The sequence below is a fragment of the Loxodonta africana genome, chromosome 2 (genome assembly GCF_030014295.1).
Source record: "Loxodonta africana isolate mLoxAfr1 chromosome 2, mLoxAfr1.hap2, whole genome shotgun sequence".
In the NCBI taxonomy this organism is placed as follows: domain Eukaryota; kingdom Metazoa; phylum Chordata; class Mammalia; order Proboscidea; family Elephantidae; genus Loxodonta; species Loxodonta africana.
In genome coordinates this window covers 5,571,469-5,589,364 of record NC_087343.1, presented here as the reverse complement: position 1 = coordinate 5,589,364, position 17,896 = coordinate 5,571,469, and the positions used below count along the sequence as shown (strand labels likewise).

Here is a 17,896-nt window from a genome sequence, read left to right as displayed (position 1 = left end):
CAGGGGTCTCGCCAGGCCCCCACGTGGATGGCTGCCTGTGTCAACACCACCCTCCGGGATGACAGACTCAGCCACAGCAAAGTACTTTGGGTGTTTCACACCAAACAACTTTCTTTATTAAAGTGCGGTCTTTGTGTGACTTTTACTAGCTAAGGACACTTCAGTCCTAAATTTTCCATTTAGCCAAAAGCAAGTTTCTTCCCTTTTTTGGCTTTACGTGACATTACATTAGACATTTTTCATCGAGCAAAATGTTTTCAAGGTTCATCCATGCTGTAGCATGTACTAGTACTTCATTCCTTTTTATAGTTCAATACTGCTCCATTGTATGGGTACACTATATTTCGTTTATCCATTCATTACTGATGAACACAGTTCGTTTCTACTTTTTGGCTATTAGTGGAATTATTGGGTCACATGCTAACTCTATTTTTGAGGAACCACCAGAGTGTTTTCCAAATTGGTTACACCATTCTACATTCTGGCCAGCAATATTATGAGTGTCCTGATTTCCCCAAATCCCCAGTAACACTCGCTATTGTCCATCTTTGTTGTTATTGCCAGGCTACTGGTATATTTTTGATAATACACTTGGGTTTCCCCATTTGGACTACTAAGGCAAGCTCTGGGATATGGTAGAAGAGAGGCCTTGGTGGGGTACTTACCATGAGGGGTAAACGCCACAGCAGTAGCACACAGACTGGGGTGGTTCGCTTGGGAAGGTGATGAAGTTGATGACTTCTATACTTTGGTCTTCCAGTTCGTGATACACGTAAGGGATATGTGTTAGGAGGAAAGCCTCATCTTGTCTATTTGAATTATTCTCATTCAGTTGTTTTATGCTTTGTGTTCCTGGCCCACTGGAAGGTATTCTGGAAGATCGCGAGTCACCGGTGGTTCTTCCAGGTACTATTCAAACGCTGGAGAAATGCTGGTGCTGGGACGTTCAGGGAAGTCATGGGGAAAGAATAACCGATGCAGAAGTAGACGCACTGTGGGAGAAACACATCCTGTTTGCATATACCACCGTGGCTCGCTACTCAGGCCAACCCAGCTGTCTGTGGGATGTCTAGCAACAAATGGAGCTACTCTGTTATGGCCAGGATAACATGCTCCGTTAGTCCTTTAGTGATGGTAAAATGTCTCCAAAACTGGCATGCAAACAGGGTGGTGGAGACATTGTGTTCATAGACAAAGTATACCTTGACACGCAGAGTCATGTGGTGAGAACACGGGCCAGCAGAGCTGCTGCACGGAAGAACAATGCATCGCCTGGGTGGCACAAATGGTTAGCACTCAGCTAACCAAAAGGTTGGCGGTTTGAACTTATCCACTAACACCATGGAAGAAAGCCTCGGCAATCTGCAAAGATCACAGCTAAGAAAACCTTATGGAGCTCAGTTCTACTCTGTGTTACATGGGGTCGCCATGAGTTGGAATTGACTTGACAGCAAAGGGTTTCATGAACCGCAGATTTAAGAATGGTGTGGGAGGGGCACTAGTGCAAAACGAAGTCTACTGTGGTGAGTTTCAGGGTATCAGAAGTGGGTACAGCTCTTCCTTAGTTCTTGACCAGATGTCACAGGTGCCTAGCCATTGGATGGATTATAGTAAAAGTGGGGCCATTAGGAATGACTTCGGACTGAGGCAGAAGTCTAAAAATGTGTCATGAAGACTTGTTGGAGGTAGCCCTGGATTCAGATGTCCCGTCAGGAAGGACAGGCAGCTGTCTCTGGAAACTAGGGCCCCGTTGCCTTTCACTCACACTGGAGCCATTGCTGGGCACAGAATTCTTTGGTGACATCAGCTGAAAAGAAGACTGTTTGGACCCAGGAAGGAATCACTTCATTTTAAAGACTTTGGAAAGCACTGACAAACTGTCTGTCTTAGTCATCTAGTGCTGCTATAACAGAAATACAACAAGAGGATATCTTCAACAAAGAGAAAGCTATTCTCTCCCAGTCTGGGAGGCCAAGTCCAAATTCAGAGCACCAGCTCTAAGGGAAGGCTTTCTGTCTCTGTAGGCTCTGGAGGAAGGTCCTTGTCATCAATCTTCCCTTGGTCTAGGAGCTTCTTCATGTAGGAACCTCAGGTCCAAAGGACGGCTCTGCTCCCAAAGCTGCTTTCTTGGTGGTATGAGGTCCCCATGTCTCTCTGCTTGCTCCTCTCCTCTCTTTTGTATCTCAAAAGAGACTGGCTCAAGACACAATCCAATCTTGTAGATTGAGTCCTGCCTCATCAACATAACTGCCACTAACCCCATCTCATCAAGATAGAGACAGGATTTACAACACATAGGAAAATCACATCAGATGACAAAATGGTGGATAATCACACAATATTGGACTAGTCGAATCAATATACATATTTTGGGGGGACACAATTCAATCTATGATACTGTCACTCTCACTCTCTCTCTTTCCCTCAGTTTATTTTTGTTTTGTTCTGGAGGCTTTGTTCTTAGAAGAGCTAGAAACTTATAAGGTCATTGAATACTACAATTTCTGATAATAACACATAATAATACTGGGCTGGCAGGGTAAGGAGATCTGTGTTATTTCTAATCTGTTTTATAGTTTGAAATTTATCTTTCTCAGTAAGTATACTTAAATATGGGATCCAAATAAGCTCTGAATCAAGTCACGTGATGTTTTTTTCTATGAAGGAATTTTACTATAGATAATTAAAAAATGATCCCCAGCCTAAAAATATCAGTTGCCATACCTCTAAGATTAAAGACATCACATAAAGTATTCAATATCATTTCTGTCCCCTCCCTTTCTTTAGTATACTAACGGCATTATTCATTTTAATCCTTAAAGAGGATCAAACGGAAAAACGATCAAAAGCTCAGCTTTGTTATTAGAGTGGGTTTTATCACGGCTTGCCAGTTTTTCCATTTCTAGAAGAATCCATTGCTCAAACAAACTGGGCACAGGAAAACAAGACTCGCACGCATGGATGAAGAACAGGGGTAGAATTCAGAAGCAGCTTCAGCAGAGCTTTGTTAGTCGCTCTCTTTGGTTCTTCACGTCAACGCATAGTACTGTTTTGGCATCCCCCCTTCTAAGAACTTTCCAACCTCTCCAGGTTCTGAAAATGTTCAGAAAACAAACACTGCCTCAGAAGCTTCAACTGGTGAATGTGAACGGAGAGTGCAAACATTTCCACAACCCTCCAGGAAGGTTTGAGCAAATTTGCTGTAATGTTTCCTCTTTTCCCCCGAAAACTCTGATTTCTAAGAAAAACACGTTTTCAGAAAAAGTTGGCTTTATGTAAATAACCTTCAGGTTATTTATTAAAATGCTCTAAGTCTTATCTGGTGAAATTATATTCCGGTATACCCCAAAACCAAACCCATTGCCATCAAGTCGATTCCGACTCATATTGACCCTAGAGGACAGAGTAGAACTGCCCCACAGCGTTTCCAAGGCTATAAATCTTTATGGAAGCAGAATGCCACATCTTTCTCCCATGCAAGTTTCTTCTTTCTGCCTCATCAGGAATAAGAACAAAAGTCAAACACAGATACACCTTATAATTAATAACTCTTTATTTACCTATTCCAAGGATCCCAAATCCCACTTTAAAAATAAAAACTGCAAAGCACTCCATTCAATGAAAGCACATACAACACTCTCATAATTGAGGTCAAGACACACAACACGGCTCTTACCGGACCCTTTATTACAGAAGGCACCGACGTCATCCGAGGCCTCAGATTAACCCCCCTGCACGTTAATGTCACACCAGTGAGGTGCAGCTCGATACATTTATTAAAGCTCGTAAGATAATTTTCTGAGTTCATAAGCACTTACAGACTCTTTTATAAATAATAATTATTTTAAAATACCGGACCCTAAGACCGACATAGGCATAACAAAAGGGGCCTGAAAATTTCTGTAAGGGCAGTTTTATTTTATTTCCAGGTAGAAGTAAGACCTTACCGGTAAAGGTCTACTACCAGCCACAGACACATGAAACCCAGCACAGACAAAGGAACAAAGCAAAACAAGCAACATGGAAGCAGCTGGGGCTCCCTGTAAAAGCAGCGGGCTCACTTTCCCTTTCCACCCGCTTCTGGCCTTTCAACCACCTATGTCCAAGTCAAAGTCCCGGATGTTCTGTGTGAGCCGCACCATTGTAAACCCGTCCCCAAGTGTGGCCATGCTTTCCCTGGGACCTGGCCTCACCGGGGCATGCCGTCCTCAGCTGCATCACCACCCACTGTCCTGTCTGGGCTGCCATTCCTGGCCACGTCACCGCCTGCTGCTCCATCTGGGCTACTGTCTCCTGCTGCCGCCCCATCTGGGCTTCCATTCCCAGCCACGTCACTACCCGCTGCCCCGTCTGGGCTGCCATTCCCAGCCGTGTCACCGCCTGCTGCCCCATCTGGGCTGCCATTCCCAGCCGTGTTGCTGCCCGCTGCCCCGTCTCGGTCGCCAACCTCCTTTGCTTGCATCTCAATCTCTGCTGGCCCAGAGTTGGTGGTGTCCTCATCGGTCAGGATGACCCCTTCTTTCTTCTTCTCTCCGAGCACCTCCACCCCCATCATCCTGAGATAATGGAGCCGCTCATTCTTGGGAACAAAAGTTCGAAATGAGGCCTTTCCACGCCATCCACACATGACAATGGGACACTGGAGGGTCTCTGGTTTCCTACAAACAAATGGGTTCATGTGAAGACTTGATCACCACCAGCCCTACATCCCAGTGCCTGGAATAAGGCCCAGAGTGTGACAGGTCACCAACAGATACTGGCTCAATCAATGACAAAAATGACAAGAGTCCACCAACTCTTTAAACTCTCCAACCTCTACATTTATTATGCAAGACAAAATTTGGAATTTGAATTCTAAAGCATGCAAAGAAAGTACTATACACTTCATTCTCTCAACAGACATGCATTTAGCCTGAGCTGACTGTTCATGATGACACACAAGAGTACCAATTCAGGTCTAAAATGTCCACAATACTGTTTTTAGGGGAATGTTCACAAAAGGTTTCCAAGACCATTCTACCCTATCCCCCCACCAATGAGAACACTAAACAACCTAGAGTTCCCACCTACCTCACCACAGGACTTGAGTTTACTCACACTGAATGCCCTAGAGTTCTCACCTACCTCATCCCAGGACATGTGCTTACTCACACTGAATGCCCTGGTGTTCCCACCTACCTCACCACAGAAGATGTGTTTACTCACACTCAACACCCTAGAGTTCCCACCTACCTCACCACAGGACATGTGTTTACTCACACTCAACACCCTAGAGTTCCCACCTACCTCACCACAGAAGATGTGTTTACTCACACTCAACACCCTAGAGTTCCCACCTACCTCACCACAGAACATGTGTTTACTCACACTCAACGCCCTAGAGTTCCCACCTACCTCACCACACATGTGTTTACTCACACTCAACACCCTAGAGTTCCCACCTACCTCACCACAGAAGATGTGTTTACTCACACTCAACACCCTAGAGTTCCCACCTGCCTCACCACAGAAGATATGTTTACTCACACTGAACACCCTAGAGTTCCCACCTACCTCACCACAGGACATGTGTTTACTCACACTCAACGCCCTAGAGTTCCCACCCACCTCACCACACGACATGTGTTTACTCACACTCAACACCCTAGAGTTCCCACCCACCTCACCACAGGACATGTGTTTACTCACTCAGCGTCTGGTTCGTACTTCAAGACAATGCTCCCTTTCACTGGAAGAGAAACGGACAGGGTTTGCCAAGTGTCCCAGCCAGGGGACACATTTGCTAAGCACACTCGGGGGCCCAGCATTGGTTAAATATTTTGAGGAATGAGAATGACAAATAATATACGCCCTTGGAGCCCTGGTGGAGCAGTGGTTAAAAGTTATGGCTGCTAACCAAAAGGCTAGCAGTTCGAATCCACCAGCCACTCCTTGGAAATCCTACGGGACAGTTCTACTCTGTCCTACAGGGTCGCTATGAGTCAGAATCGACTAGACGGCACTGGGTTTTTTTTTTTTTGGCCTGCCCCAGACCTGGACGGAGACAAGACTGCTAAATGTGTGAGGCTAGCAGCAAGCAAAGCGCCCAAGGGTGCGGTAAAGACACACTGGAAGAGGACTGAGCCAAAGCCTGTCCAGGATTTAAGGTGAGGCTACTTAGCAAGTCACCATCAGAAGCAGGAGGCTAGGGATTAACTCTGTTTAAGACTCAAAATTCAAGATCTAGCAAGTAATAGCTCCAGCTCCCAGAAACAACACATAAAAATTGTCAAAAATCATACGACAATTATCTGAGTGTGGGATTAAAAGAAAAAATATATATATATACATACATATAAAAAGCACAAGGAGTTACCTATTCCTTTAAGATAATGTGTACTTTCAACCAGGGTTCTTGTCTGAGGAGACAAGAGGAGGAAGCAGACCCAGCAAAGCATGCCTTATGTGCTTCCAGACCTTTAACTGTAAACACGAGTGAGATGAGTAGATAACCGCCGCAATTGCTGATCTGTGCAGTTGGCATCAAATTGAGCCAGGAACATTAAACCATCAGTTACAAAAAAAATAAACGGTAGCGAAATAGAGAGTCAGGATAGCGTGGAGGGTTATTTTTACTCTCAGGGAAAGCCAGCAGAGCCCTCTTAAGTCTGTGGAACGGGCAAGCAGCAGAGCAACCAGTCCTGTTTTGGCCGGCTAGCACCACACCCGGACTCGCTGCAACACAGGGCTGTGAGGACTAAAATGCTAACTCAAACAGACTCTTTATGCCCACGGCCTCATGTCTTTACAGCACGTGGGGACCCGGGACCCCAGACCTGGTCACTGTGCCTCCACCTAGGCCATTCCCTGGCCCCTCGTGGAGGGCAGACGGCTCTGGAGTTTGGCTGGTGGCCACTACGGCTGCCCAGAAGACTGGCCCCGCCTCCGAGGAGCTGCTCAACAGCAGTCAGGCCCAGACACCAGCCCAGAACCACGCTAGGGTGCCAGGCAGTGCCAGGGCACCACCAGAGCGGGGAAGTAGGAAAAAACCACCACTGCCGCGTTGACCCCGACTCCTGGTGGCCCCACGTGTCAGAGCAGAACTGTGCTCCATAGGGTTTTCAGTAGTTCATGTTTTGGAAGCAGATTACCAGGCCTTACTTCTGAGGCACCTCTAGGTGGACGGACGTGAACCTCCAAGCTTTTGGTTAGCAATGAGCTAGCAGTGAGCACGTTAACTGCCTGCACCACTTGGGGACTTCTAAGAAGTACATACCAGAACAAAGAAAATAAACCCGTTGCCATCAAGTCAATTTCGACTCATGGTGACCCCATGTGACAGAGTAGAACCGCTCCATAGGGTTTCCTTGGCTGTACTCTTTAGCGAAGCAGATTGCCAGGCCTTCCTTCCATAGCACACTGTGTGTACCTGAGCCACCAATCTTTCTGTGAGAAGCCGAGCGCCTAAGTATTTGCACCAGGAAAGACCTTGGAGAAGTGTTAAAAAAGAAACCCAAACCCGTTGCCATCGAATCCATTCTGACTCATAGCAACCCTACAGAACAGAGTAGAACTGCCTCACAGGATTTCCAAGGAGAAATATAGCAAGCCCAAACCAAACCCAGTGCCATCGAGTCAATTCCAACTCATAGTGACCCTACAGAACAGAGAACTGCCTCATAAAGTTTCCAAGAAGTACAACAGTCCCCAAACATGCTTCTGACCCTTAATGTACCTAATGCTGAATTATATTTCTATGAAGCCTTCTGCATGATGACGTGGCTGGTCAAAGAAGGCAGCAAAGTACTGAAATACGTGATTGATAAAGAGGTCAAACCTCACTGTGTTTACAGATAACTCGAGTTCCATCTACTTGGTTCCCACTGCTTACCCATGTCCTTCGCTTGGCTGTATGCCTCACTGCTCAGTTTTCTAAAAAACGGATTTTCCTGGGTTAACAGTGTTTTAACATCTTCCACGGACACAGTAACGATCCTCGACTTAATGAACGGATACAACGTGTATATTCCCTACGACAGCAAAGGGAGAGAGCACCATGACGTCACTAGTCACTGTTAGCAACAACAATTCCCGTGGGCCCAGCCCGGGCACAGCCCCGCAGGCAGCCACGCTAGCCCACCCCTCACTGGGCAGGAGACTGGCACACAAACGCTGAGGACATGGCCCAGGCCCAGGAGCTGAGCCAATGGGATGAGCAATCCCACTGTCAACCAGTGCTGGGTGCTGGGCTGTGCCTGCGCCTCAGGGCGGGTGCAGAGGCTCCAAGGCTACCTGGAAGCTGACTGGGGGGGCTGGAATGCAGACTGTGGACTGGGTAACAGCACACACTCTGCTCTATTCTTGGCCGTGGTCACTACAAAACGACACCCAAGTATCAAAGGGGCACAGGAGGTGATTCCCTGACGTGCCCTCAGAGGACAGGGCAGACGACAGCAGCCGGACAGCGTGCACACTCTGGTGGATGTGGACAAAGGGCATGGCAGTTGTCTGCACTGTTCTCCCCCCTTTTAAGTTCCAGTTAGTTAAAAACGAAAAGCTGGAAAAACAAAATAACAAAGCAAACCAATAAAGGAAAAAGCAGCACATACTTGAGGTATGAAGGCACTGGTTTTTCACGTTAAATGTGGTATTCACTCGTGGCCAATGCTATCAAAGCCCATTTCCCAAATTACCTCCTGTGCGAGCCGGAAGGCACAAGCAAACTCCTCGCCGCTGTTACTGCGACACAAGACTTTTATCCCCGTGTTAATAACCTGCAAGGGAAAAAGGAGGACAAGGCTTTTATCTCTGTGTTAGTAACCTGCAAGGGAAAAATGAGGCGAAACACACACTTAAACAGTCAGGACAATCCATTAAACAGTTCCTTTTACTCCAAGAGGCAGGGCTGAACCAGCTGCTGAGAGGGAGTGGGTGGGACACCCTGAAAGAGGGAAGGATGGGGGAACACCTTGACAGGGAGGGACGGAAGGCAACGTGACAGGGGGAGGGAGCAGGGGACACCCTGAAAGGGCAAAGGAGGTACGGACACCCTGACAGGGGAAGGGAGCATGGGACATCCTGAAAGGGGCAGAAAGTGGGACACCCAGAAAGCAGTCTGACTGCAAGGAGGTCCTCCAGCTTGCTGGTCTCGGGACTGACATACACTCTAAGCGGCGTCTGTCTGCATGGCTCATATCCACCGATAATCACCACAAAAGGCGTTAATCCCGAGAGACCTTCAAAGCACAAGAGCACACAAGCACACACCCTCCTGGCCACAAAGTGCGAGGACACCACCACCCCACGTGGCCCTGGGGGACCAGGAGAGGAATGTGGCAAACAACTCCAAGCACTGTTATGGGAACATGTTTAACCTCGTGGACCCCACAAGAACTCTGGGACCCTCAGGCCCCTAGATCACACACAGAGACCAGGTGGATGAAACAGAGAGGGAAAAGGGGACAGGTGGGGAAAATGGGGGCACAGAAGCAAACACAGGGCCTGAAAATGGCCTGCTTCTCAGAAGGCTGGCAACAAGGGGCCCAGCACAGCAGCTATCCCAGCCCCCAGCCCCAGTCTTTCCCAGAACACTAGCCACGAGCTCCCAGTGCCCACCCACCAAGGAAGGATGGCGGCAGGCCCACTCCGCCCACTTAAGGGGAGTCAGGGCCGGTGGCTGACAACAACGTGGTGATCTCCGTGCTCTCGGCCTCTGTGTTCACAGCCATCAGGCAGCACGGCAGAACGGCTGGGTTGGCTCCTCCATGACACACGTGCAGGGGTGCAGACACACCCGTACCGCTGTAACACGGCCCTGCCCCTGGTCACCCGGCCCCACCCTGTCACCCAGCCCCGCCTGTGGCCCACACCTTCATCCTCTCGCTGTTGTTCAGCAGCACGTTCCTCAGCTCCTTGGAAACCATGTATAGCTGCCTTTTCTTCCCTTCTGTCGTGCGAGTTAGCAAATTCATCTTGGGGAACGAAGAATCCAAAGCATAAAATTTCCTACAGACAAAAGAGAGCTGCTCGTTCAAGCAGAGGTCAGAAGGTGGCGGCGGGTCTCCATAGGCCTCACTCCCCCCAGACTCCGAGCGCTTGCTCTGGGGTGCTCTGAGGCGCTCAGAGTCACCACCTTGTCGCTGTGATCCAGCCATACCTGAAGCTCCATGTGGTGTTTCCTGGGCTGCACCCAGATCGGGGGTTTCTACAGCAAGTGCCACATCTCCCACACAACTGCGACCCCAGCACCCATACCATCCCGGAGACTTGTTAAGAGGGATTTCTACAGATTTCTGTCAAGCCTAAGTGACAACTCTGGAAAATGTGTGCAGAAATGTAATGAGTAAAGGATAGCCCAGCAAGACGGCTCCCTGGCTTCTACCCGTGGAGTTCCTCAGGAGGCTCCGCTGGACCCACCCGTCTGCATTCCCGAAGAGGGAACTGAACCAGCGGCCTGACCCTGCCTCTTTAACCCCACGTGAGTCACAGAGGCTCGGGGGATCAGCCGGTTTTTCATCTCACTGTCATCTGACTCGGACCCTGCTCACCTAACGCTGGGCTGAACAGCTTCATGTGCAGTTAAATGGGTAAAGAGCTCCACAGAGCCACGCCTGAAGCAACAATGGTTACAGGCAGCTAGGTGTGCACTTCTAACTCTATGGTAAAGGCCTTCAGTGTGGAGTTTAAAAGGAGAAATTAATCCTTACTGGATAGGTGGAAACAATGGGTCGTCTTCAGGAATAAACACAAATGGGTCTTCTTTAAATCCAAAGAGCTTCATTTTCTTTGATGGAGGAGGACTAGAGATAGTGGGAACGAGAGAAATGAATCCACAATTTGGGTGATGACATTAATACCAAAGCACCTCTCCCCCCCGTCCTCAGCCCCACCTGGCCATGGACTCTGAACAGTCACCCCAGCTGCTTGCGCAGCCCTGCCCTAGAGCCTGCCATGCAGCCAAGACCAATACAGGAGTGGCACAGGGAGTACATTCAATCTGAGGGGTTGGAAGGGCCGAGGACATCAGGGCCTGTACATGCCCAGTTCCTACCGGCACACACTGTCTCTCCCCTCTCTCTCTCATGTCAGGACCCATATATACCTGGTCCTCACCCGCTATCTTTCTCACACCGGGACCTTCACACGCTTGGTTCTCACTTGCCATCTCTCTCACATCAGGACCCACACACACCCTCTCTCATGTCAGGACCTTCACATGCCTGGTTCTCACCTGCCATCTCTCTCACATCAGGACCTGCACATGCCATCTCTGTCATGTCAGGATCTTCACATACCTGGTTCTCACCTGCCATCTCTCTCACTTCGGGACCTTCAAACGCCTGGTTCTCACCCACCGTCTCTCTCACATCAGGACTCGCACATGTCATCTCCCTCACGTCAGAACCTTCACACATCTGGTTCTCATCTGCCATCTCTCTCAGGTCAGGACCTTCACACGCCTGGTTCTCACCTGCCATCTCTCTAAGGCTAGGAGCCACACATGCCATCTCTCTCACATCAAGACCCATACATGCCTGGTTCTCACCCTCCATCTCTCACGCCCAGGACCTTCACACACCTGATTCTCACCCACCATCTCTCTCACGTCAGGACCCGCACACACCGTCTCTCACATCAGGACCTTCACACACCTGGTTCTCACCTGGCATCTCTCTCACGTCGGGACCTTCCCACACCTGGTTCTCGACTGCCATCTCTCACGTCAGGACCTTCACACGCGTGTTCTCACCTGCCATCTCTCCCTTGTCAGGACCCACACACGCCATCTCTCTCATGCCAGGACCCATACACACCTGGTTCTCACCTGGCATCTCTCTCACGTCAGGACCCGCACATGCCATCTCTCACATCAGGACCCGCACATGCCATCTCTCACATCAGGACCTTCACACACCTGGTTCTCACCTGCCATCTCTCTCACCTCAGGACCTTCACACGCCTGGTTCTCACCCAGATGCACCACCTCTCCCATATCAGGATCCACGTACACACGCCCGGCTCTCACCCACACACGCCATCTCTCTTATTGCCATCGTTCTCTGCATCCTCGGCTCTCTGGATTACTTCTGCGTCGCCTGCTTCACTAAGCGGCTTGCTCTCCACCTGGGAAGGGTCCGTAGCTTTCCCGCTGGTCAGATATGTGGGGCTGGACAGCACAGTTTCTCTGGTGTCTGCAGATCTCCCTGGCAGCTGTAGAGGGGAGATGTTCACCTCATTAAAAGCATTACTGACTTTGCACCACTGCAAGGAAATCAGAGTAGCCAGTCAACTAGATCAACCGTGAGTTCGATTCTGCTACGGCGTCAGATACGAGAAAGACAAATCAGAGACAACAATGCAGAATCTTAAACACATTCGTTATAAACAGACCCATGGGCAGTTTCCTCAGGGTCCCACAAAGGCCACACAGGGCCTACTTCACAGCTACAGTGACAATGCCAGCGAGTACTTGTGTGAGAACGCCTGCTGCCCTCTGCTCCATGGGAGGTGCGCTGGAGAGCACGAGGAACACATATTATCCCCAAGACAAGGCAAGAGAGGAGAGATGCACACAAACAGCTGCAACGCAAGGCAGGCCCGTGAACACGTCCTGAGGGGTCTGCAGAGCTGCGTGGACACTGGAAGGAGGACAGAGCCCAGCCCCAGGGTGCAGCCCACTGCTGGGACCAAATAAATAGCTGCTAAAGAACGAGTGAACTTCATTAATTGAGAGAACAAAGAGTCTAAACCTGGCTTTGTGAATGAGCCCTTGCGAACACTGAAGTAGCAAAAATGGAACTGGCCTTGTGCGTCAGAAGACTCAAATTTTGCTCTGCTCTGCACACGTCAGCGTATGGCTGCAAAACCACCAACTATTGACTTCAGGATTACAAATAAATTTCAGCAAGTAGGCGAATTCATAAATGTGTATCTGCAAATGATGAGGGCTGGCTAAAATTCCCAGTGCTTACGAAGTGAGTTTATGAACCAGGGTCCTTCAGCACAGCTGACTAGGCCTTGGAGTGGAGCTGAGGTTCACCTCTGCACAGCCCCGCCTCCGGGAGAACACACACAGATGTCCCACCACGTGAGTGAAGGCCTGTGTCCTCCCTCCTCTGGTCTCGATGTCTCAAGATGCTGCCGTGCTTCTCAGAGCCCACCACAACAGCCTGGCTGTCATGAAGCCTCTTCGGCCCTAACCAGGGATCTCATCTTGCCCGAGACACCGACGGACCTCTGCACGGGCTCCCAGCTGCAGTCCTGGCCACATGTGACACGTCTCGTCCCTTCCACCACGGAGGGTGAGTGCACAGGGCAGACAACACAACACACATCCTGAGCTAACTGTGCACAGGGCTGACATAAAGGTAGGAAGCAGGAGTATGAGTACCGAAGTGAGCAAAGGACACCCAGCTGTTCCAAAAAGTAAAAGACCTCGTTGGAGGAGATGGACTGCAGGGAACCATGAAAAGTAGTCACACAGAATGTCAGCAGAGCCCCGAAGGCAGGTAAGGAGACACACTGAGGGAAAACAATCTCAGGGCACACCTCAGACAGGCCTGAATCTGCGCTGGGCAACACAGTCACTGTGTACGGTTATCGACCACTTGTCATCAACTGCCAGCAAGTCAGCCCCAAGTCCAAATTAAGGCGTATCTTAAAACGTAAAATACACACTATTTTGAAAACTTAGTGTGAAGAAGGAAAAGTATATAAAATGCTGTTCTTAGGCGCTGTTAAGTCGGTTCCGACTCATAGCGACCCTATGCACAACAGAACAAAACACTGCCCGGTCCTGCGCCATCTTCGCAATTGTTGCTATGCTGGAGCCCATTGTTGACGCCATTGTGTCAATCCATCTTGTTGAGGGTCTTCCTCTTTTTTGCTGGCCCTCTACTTTAACAAGCATGATGTCCTTCTCCAGGGACTGGTCCCTCCTGATAACATGTCCAAAGCACATGAGATGTAGTCTGACCATCCTTGCTTCTTAGGAGCCTTCTGGTTGTACCGCTTCCAAGGCAGATTTGTTGGTTCTTTTGGCAGTCCATGGTATAGTCGTTATTCTTCACCAGCACCACAATCAAAGGTGTTAATTCTTCTTCAGCCTTCCTTATCCATTGTCCAGCTCTCACGTTTATGACGCGACTGATCAGGTGCACCTTTGTCTTCCAGGTGACGTCTTTGCTTTTTAACACTTTAGAGGTCTTCATATATGCCCAGTGCAACGCGTATACAAAATATTAATATTTTTTTTACACCCATTACATGCAAAAAATGTTTTGAATATACTGGAATTAAATAAATAAATAACCCAAAACATATACCCCTTGCAACTGAGTAGATTCCGACTCCTAGTGGCCCCATAGGACAGAGTAGAACTGCCCCATGGGGTTTCCAAGGCTGTAAATCTTTACAGAACTAGACGGCCATGCCTTTCTCTCACGGAGCAGCCGATGGGTTTGAACCGCCCACCTTTCAGCTAGCAGCCAAATACTTTACCTACTGGGCCACCAGGGTTCCTTAATTAAACACTTCCTTAAAATTTTTATTTTTCACATGGCTACTAGAAAAATTTCACATGTGCTCGCACTGTTTCTATGAGCCAGTGCTGCCCCCACACCACAGCTCTAGTCCTCAAAAGGCCACCCTGATTTACCAAGTCCAGACGCGCCTCAGAAGAAAGGCCTGGTGATCTGCTTCAGAAAGCCCATGGCTACAAAAACCCTAGGGGCGGCATTTCTACTCCGGCACACTCGGGGTTGCCATGAGTTGGAATCAACTCGACAGTTCTGGTTTTTTAGCATTCAAAGACCACAGATTTCCAGCCTCTGAGATAATACTTTGACCTAACGCGAAACCGTGAGACCCTGCTTGTACAATTCTGAATGAGTGGCACCCCAGGATGCTGTGGAGGTTCTTGGAGGAATCACTTCCTTTCTGCTCTTCCAGGGGCTGGGGAACCATGGCTGGTCCTCGTTTCCAAGCGTGGGTCTTCAAGCAATACAGACCCTCAGACTGGCATACCAGTCAACGCTGTGTGACTCCAATCACCAGTGCTGACAAGGAGGACCACGACAGGCTCAACTTTGTGTCCAGACAGCCAAGCCCAGCTGGATCTTAACCACTGGCTTCAGGGCCACGCCCAGAGGAGTAGGCAGCTGGGGGCCCTCAGAGACAGGGCCTGCGCCTCGCTCCGCCAGCCAGGCCTGCGGTCTCCCCGGCCTCAAGATGAGGAAGGCTGGCTAGATGAGACTTGCACCTGGCTGAAACGAGCCCACCCCATGGGCCACCGAAGCCCAGGAGCTTGGTTCTGACCCAAGAGCCAGGTCCAAGTCTTTCCCATTTTGAAACATTAACCTGGATTTAAGATGCTGAAGGAACAAGTCCTTCAAAACTGTCTTTTCTGCTTCTTTCTCCCCAGTAAGACAGTCTGCTTTCTGGAAAACTCAAAACTTGAACAAGTTCCCATTCCTTCACGCTCAGCCCTCACCTTCCCCCAGCCTCCCCCCCGCTTGTCCTGTTACCTCTGAACACCTTCTCCCAGGCTCCCTACCCCCACCTTCCTTTTACCTCTGAACACCTTCCCCAGGCTCCCCCCACCTTCCCTTTACCTTTGAACACCTTCCCGAGCCCCCCCCCACCTTCCCTTTACCTCTGAACACCTTCCCCAGCTCCCCCCCCACCTTCCCTTTACCTCTGAACACCTTCCCCAGGCTCCCCCGACCTTCCTCAGCCACCCCCCCCCACCTTCCCTTTACCACTGAACACCTTCCCCAGGCTCCCCCTACCTTCCTTTTACCTCTAACACCCTCCCCAGTTTCTCCCCACCATCCCCAGACCCGTCACCTTCCCTTTACCTCTGAACACCTTCCCCCAGCCCTCCCCACCCTCCTTTTACCTCTGAACACCTTCCCCCAGCCCCCCCACTCCTTTTACCTCTGAACACATTCCTCCATGCCCGTCCTGTAGGCTCTGCTCTAAGTTTATAAAAAGCTCAAGGATCTTATGATGCTAGTTTGACAAAGACCCATACCTTTCGTTGGCGTTTATTCCACGGCATTGAAGAGTTTTTGACTAACACTGCCACAAAGAACCCTCCAGTATTCTGATGATGTGGTAAGATCCTAAGGCTAAAACCAAACAAAATTTACTTTTCAGCTAAAGTGTGTTCTTTTAGTATTAAAGCAATACAACAAAGATTACCTGAGATAGGAACCCAAAAAACCCAAACCTGTTCCCGCTGAGTCAAGTCTGACTCCTAGCGACCCTGTAGGGCAGAGGAGAACTGCCCCATAGGGTTTCAAGGAGCAGCTGGTGGATTCGAACTGCTGACCTTTTGGTTAGCAGCTGAGCTTTTTAACCACTGTGCCGCCAGGGCTAAGTCACATCTTAGTGTGAATATTCACACAAACCTCGCTCACAGAACGGCACACATGATCTTTAAGTTAATGTAACACCCAGAATACCCCTAGCTAGCCCTAACTGATCTCATGCGTTATAAAGCTGATGCCAGCAGTTCTTAGGGACGAGAAGGACTTACTTGCCTGTAGGTTCATGACCCTGGGGGTCAGCCCCCAGGCCTCAGAACAACACCCCACTACAACTCAGTGATACTCTCACCAGAAAACCCCACTTCCACCCCCAAGCTTACCACCGCTGTAGGTTCAAGGCCTGCAACTTCTCTGGGTCATTTGGTGGGAACATGGTGGGTCGGATTTGGGTGTTCCTGTTGTGCGGGACCTTGTCCCAATCAGCAAACCACTGCCCATCCTTTGTCATGACCTGTGACACAAGGGACAGAGGCAGGTCAGCTCTGTGACGAAGTACAAGGCAGTGGTGGGAGTGCACCCAGTGTGACACGGGGGCTCGCACCTCTCCACGGAGCAGGAGTGCTCCCAGTATGACACGCGGGCTTGCACCTCTCCACATAGTGGGAGTGCTCCCAGTATGACATGGGCTTACACCTGTCCATGGAGCAGGAGTGCTCCCGTGTGACACGTAGGCTCGCACCTCTCCACAAAGGTGGGAGGCCACTTGCAAATACAACACTGTGACAATTTTCACAGGTGAGCCAATGTTACATACACTCTGCTAAAGACAAAGTTAGAATTCTATTATTCGAAAAACCAGTATAACCATTACAAAAGAGCATTTTTCATGCAGGTTTGTTTTTTCCAACAAACTTCAGATTATTTCTGACTTAAAACTGAAGAGTGGCTTCTCTCGTGTTGGGAACGAAGCTTGAATCTCAACCAATAAGAAAATAAGGTGCAGCTATACTTATGGGACAAGGATAAACAAAGCTGGTTCCCATATTTAGAGTTAAGGCAGGAAAACTTTTCCATTTACAAAGAAAAAACATTACTGGAATCCCACCCTTTGTCATTGAATACAATTTTGAAATTAAGCCTGAACTATATCAGCAAATGTGGCATTTGTTCAAGTCGGCAAACACAAACACTTTAAACTTTTTAAGAATTAACATTAAATATCAAACTTGTTTGGACTACAGCCCTCCAGGACAGTTACCTTCCAGTGTGAGAGCCCAGGCATCCACTTCAGCCCCGGCAGCTCAGCAGACACATCGGCGAGCTCCAAAGCGCCTGGAGTCAAAAGAGCAAACAACAAAAACTGCGGTTAACAAAGGCTCCACACAGGATGGTACGCGAGGGGCGCACCGTGCCGTTCTGGCCACACACGGCGTCCAGCAAAGGTGGATGCACTGGGACAGAATTCATAGCTCCGGTTACCGAGACTGGCCTGCGGGACCATGGGATGGTGGGAATGGTCTAGAGGTGGACTCTGGGGGTGTACGCAGCTCTGTCCATCTATTAAAAGTCACTTACAATGTGTGGATGTCAGAGTATGTAAACTATACCTCAGGCGGGCTTTTGCCAAGGGTACTGCACACACCTGC

At 49.4% G+C, this 17,896-nt stretch overlaps 1 protein-coding gene across 1 annotated transcript in view; it reads right to left on the bottom strand.

Moving 5' to 3' along the window:
- Positions 1-3,531: 3,531 nt before the first annotated feature.
- Positions 3,532-17,896, bottom strand: part of NSUN2 (NOP2/Sun RNA methyltransferase 2) — a 44,331-nt gene continuing 29,966 nt past the window's right edge. Inside the window, exons 10-19 of the mRNA XM_064270471.1 lie at positions 17,509-17,582; positions 16,631-16,761; positions 16,013-16,109; positions 12,005-12,189; positions 10,686-10,778; positions 9,849-9,984; positions 8,673-8,753; positions 7,871-8,009; positions 5,689-5,728; positions 3,532-4,658 (exon numbers count right to left, since the gene is read on the bottom strand). Coding sequence (XP_064126541.1) covers positions 4,190-4,658; positions 5,689-5,728; positions 7,871-8,009; positions 8,673-8,753; positions 9,849-9,984; positions 10,686-10,778; positions 12,005-12,189; positions 16,013-16,109; positions 16,631-16,761; positions 17,509-17,582 — 1,445 coding nt within the window. The 3' untranslated portion in view covers positions 3,532-4,189. The remainder of the gene's footprint in view (positions 4,659-5,688; positions 5,729-7,870; positions 8,010-8,672; positions 8,754-9,848; positions 9,985-10,685; positions 10,779-12,004; positions 12,190-16,012; positions 16,110-16,630; positions 16,762-17,508; positions 17,583-17,896) is intronic.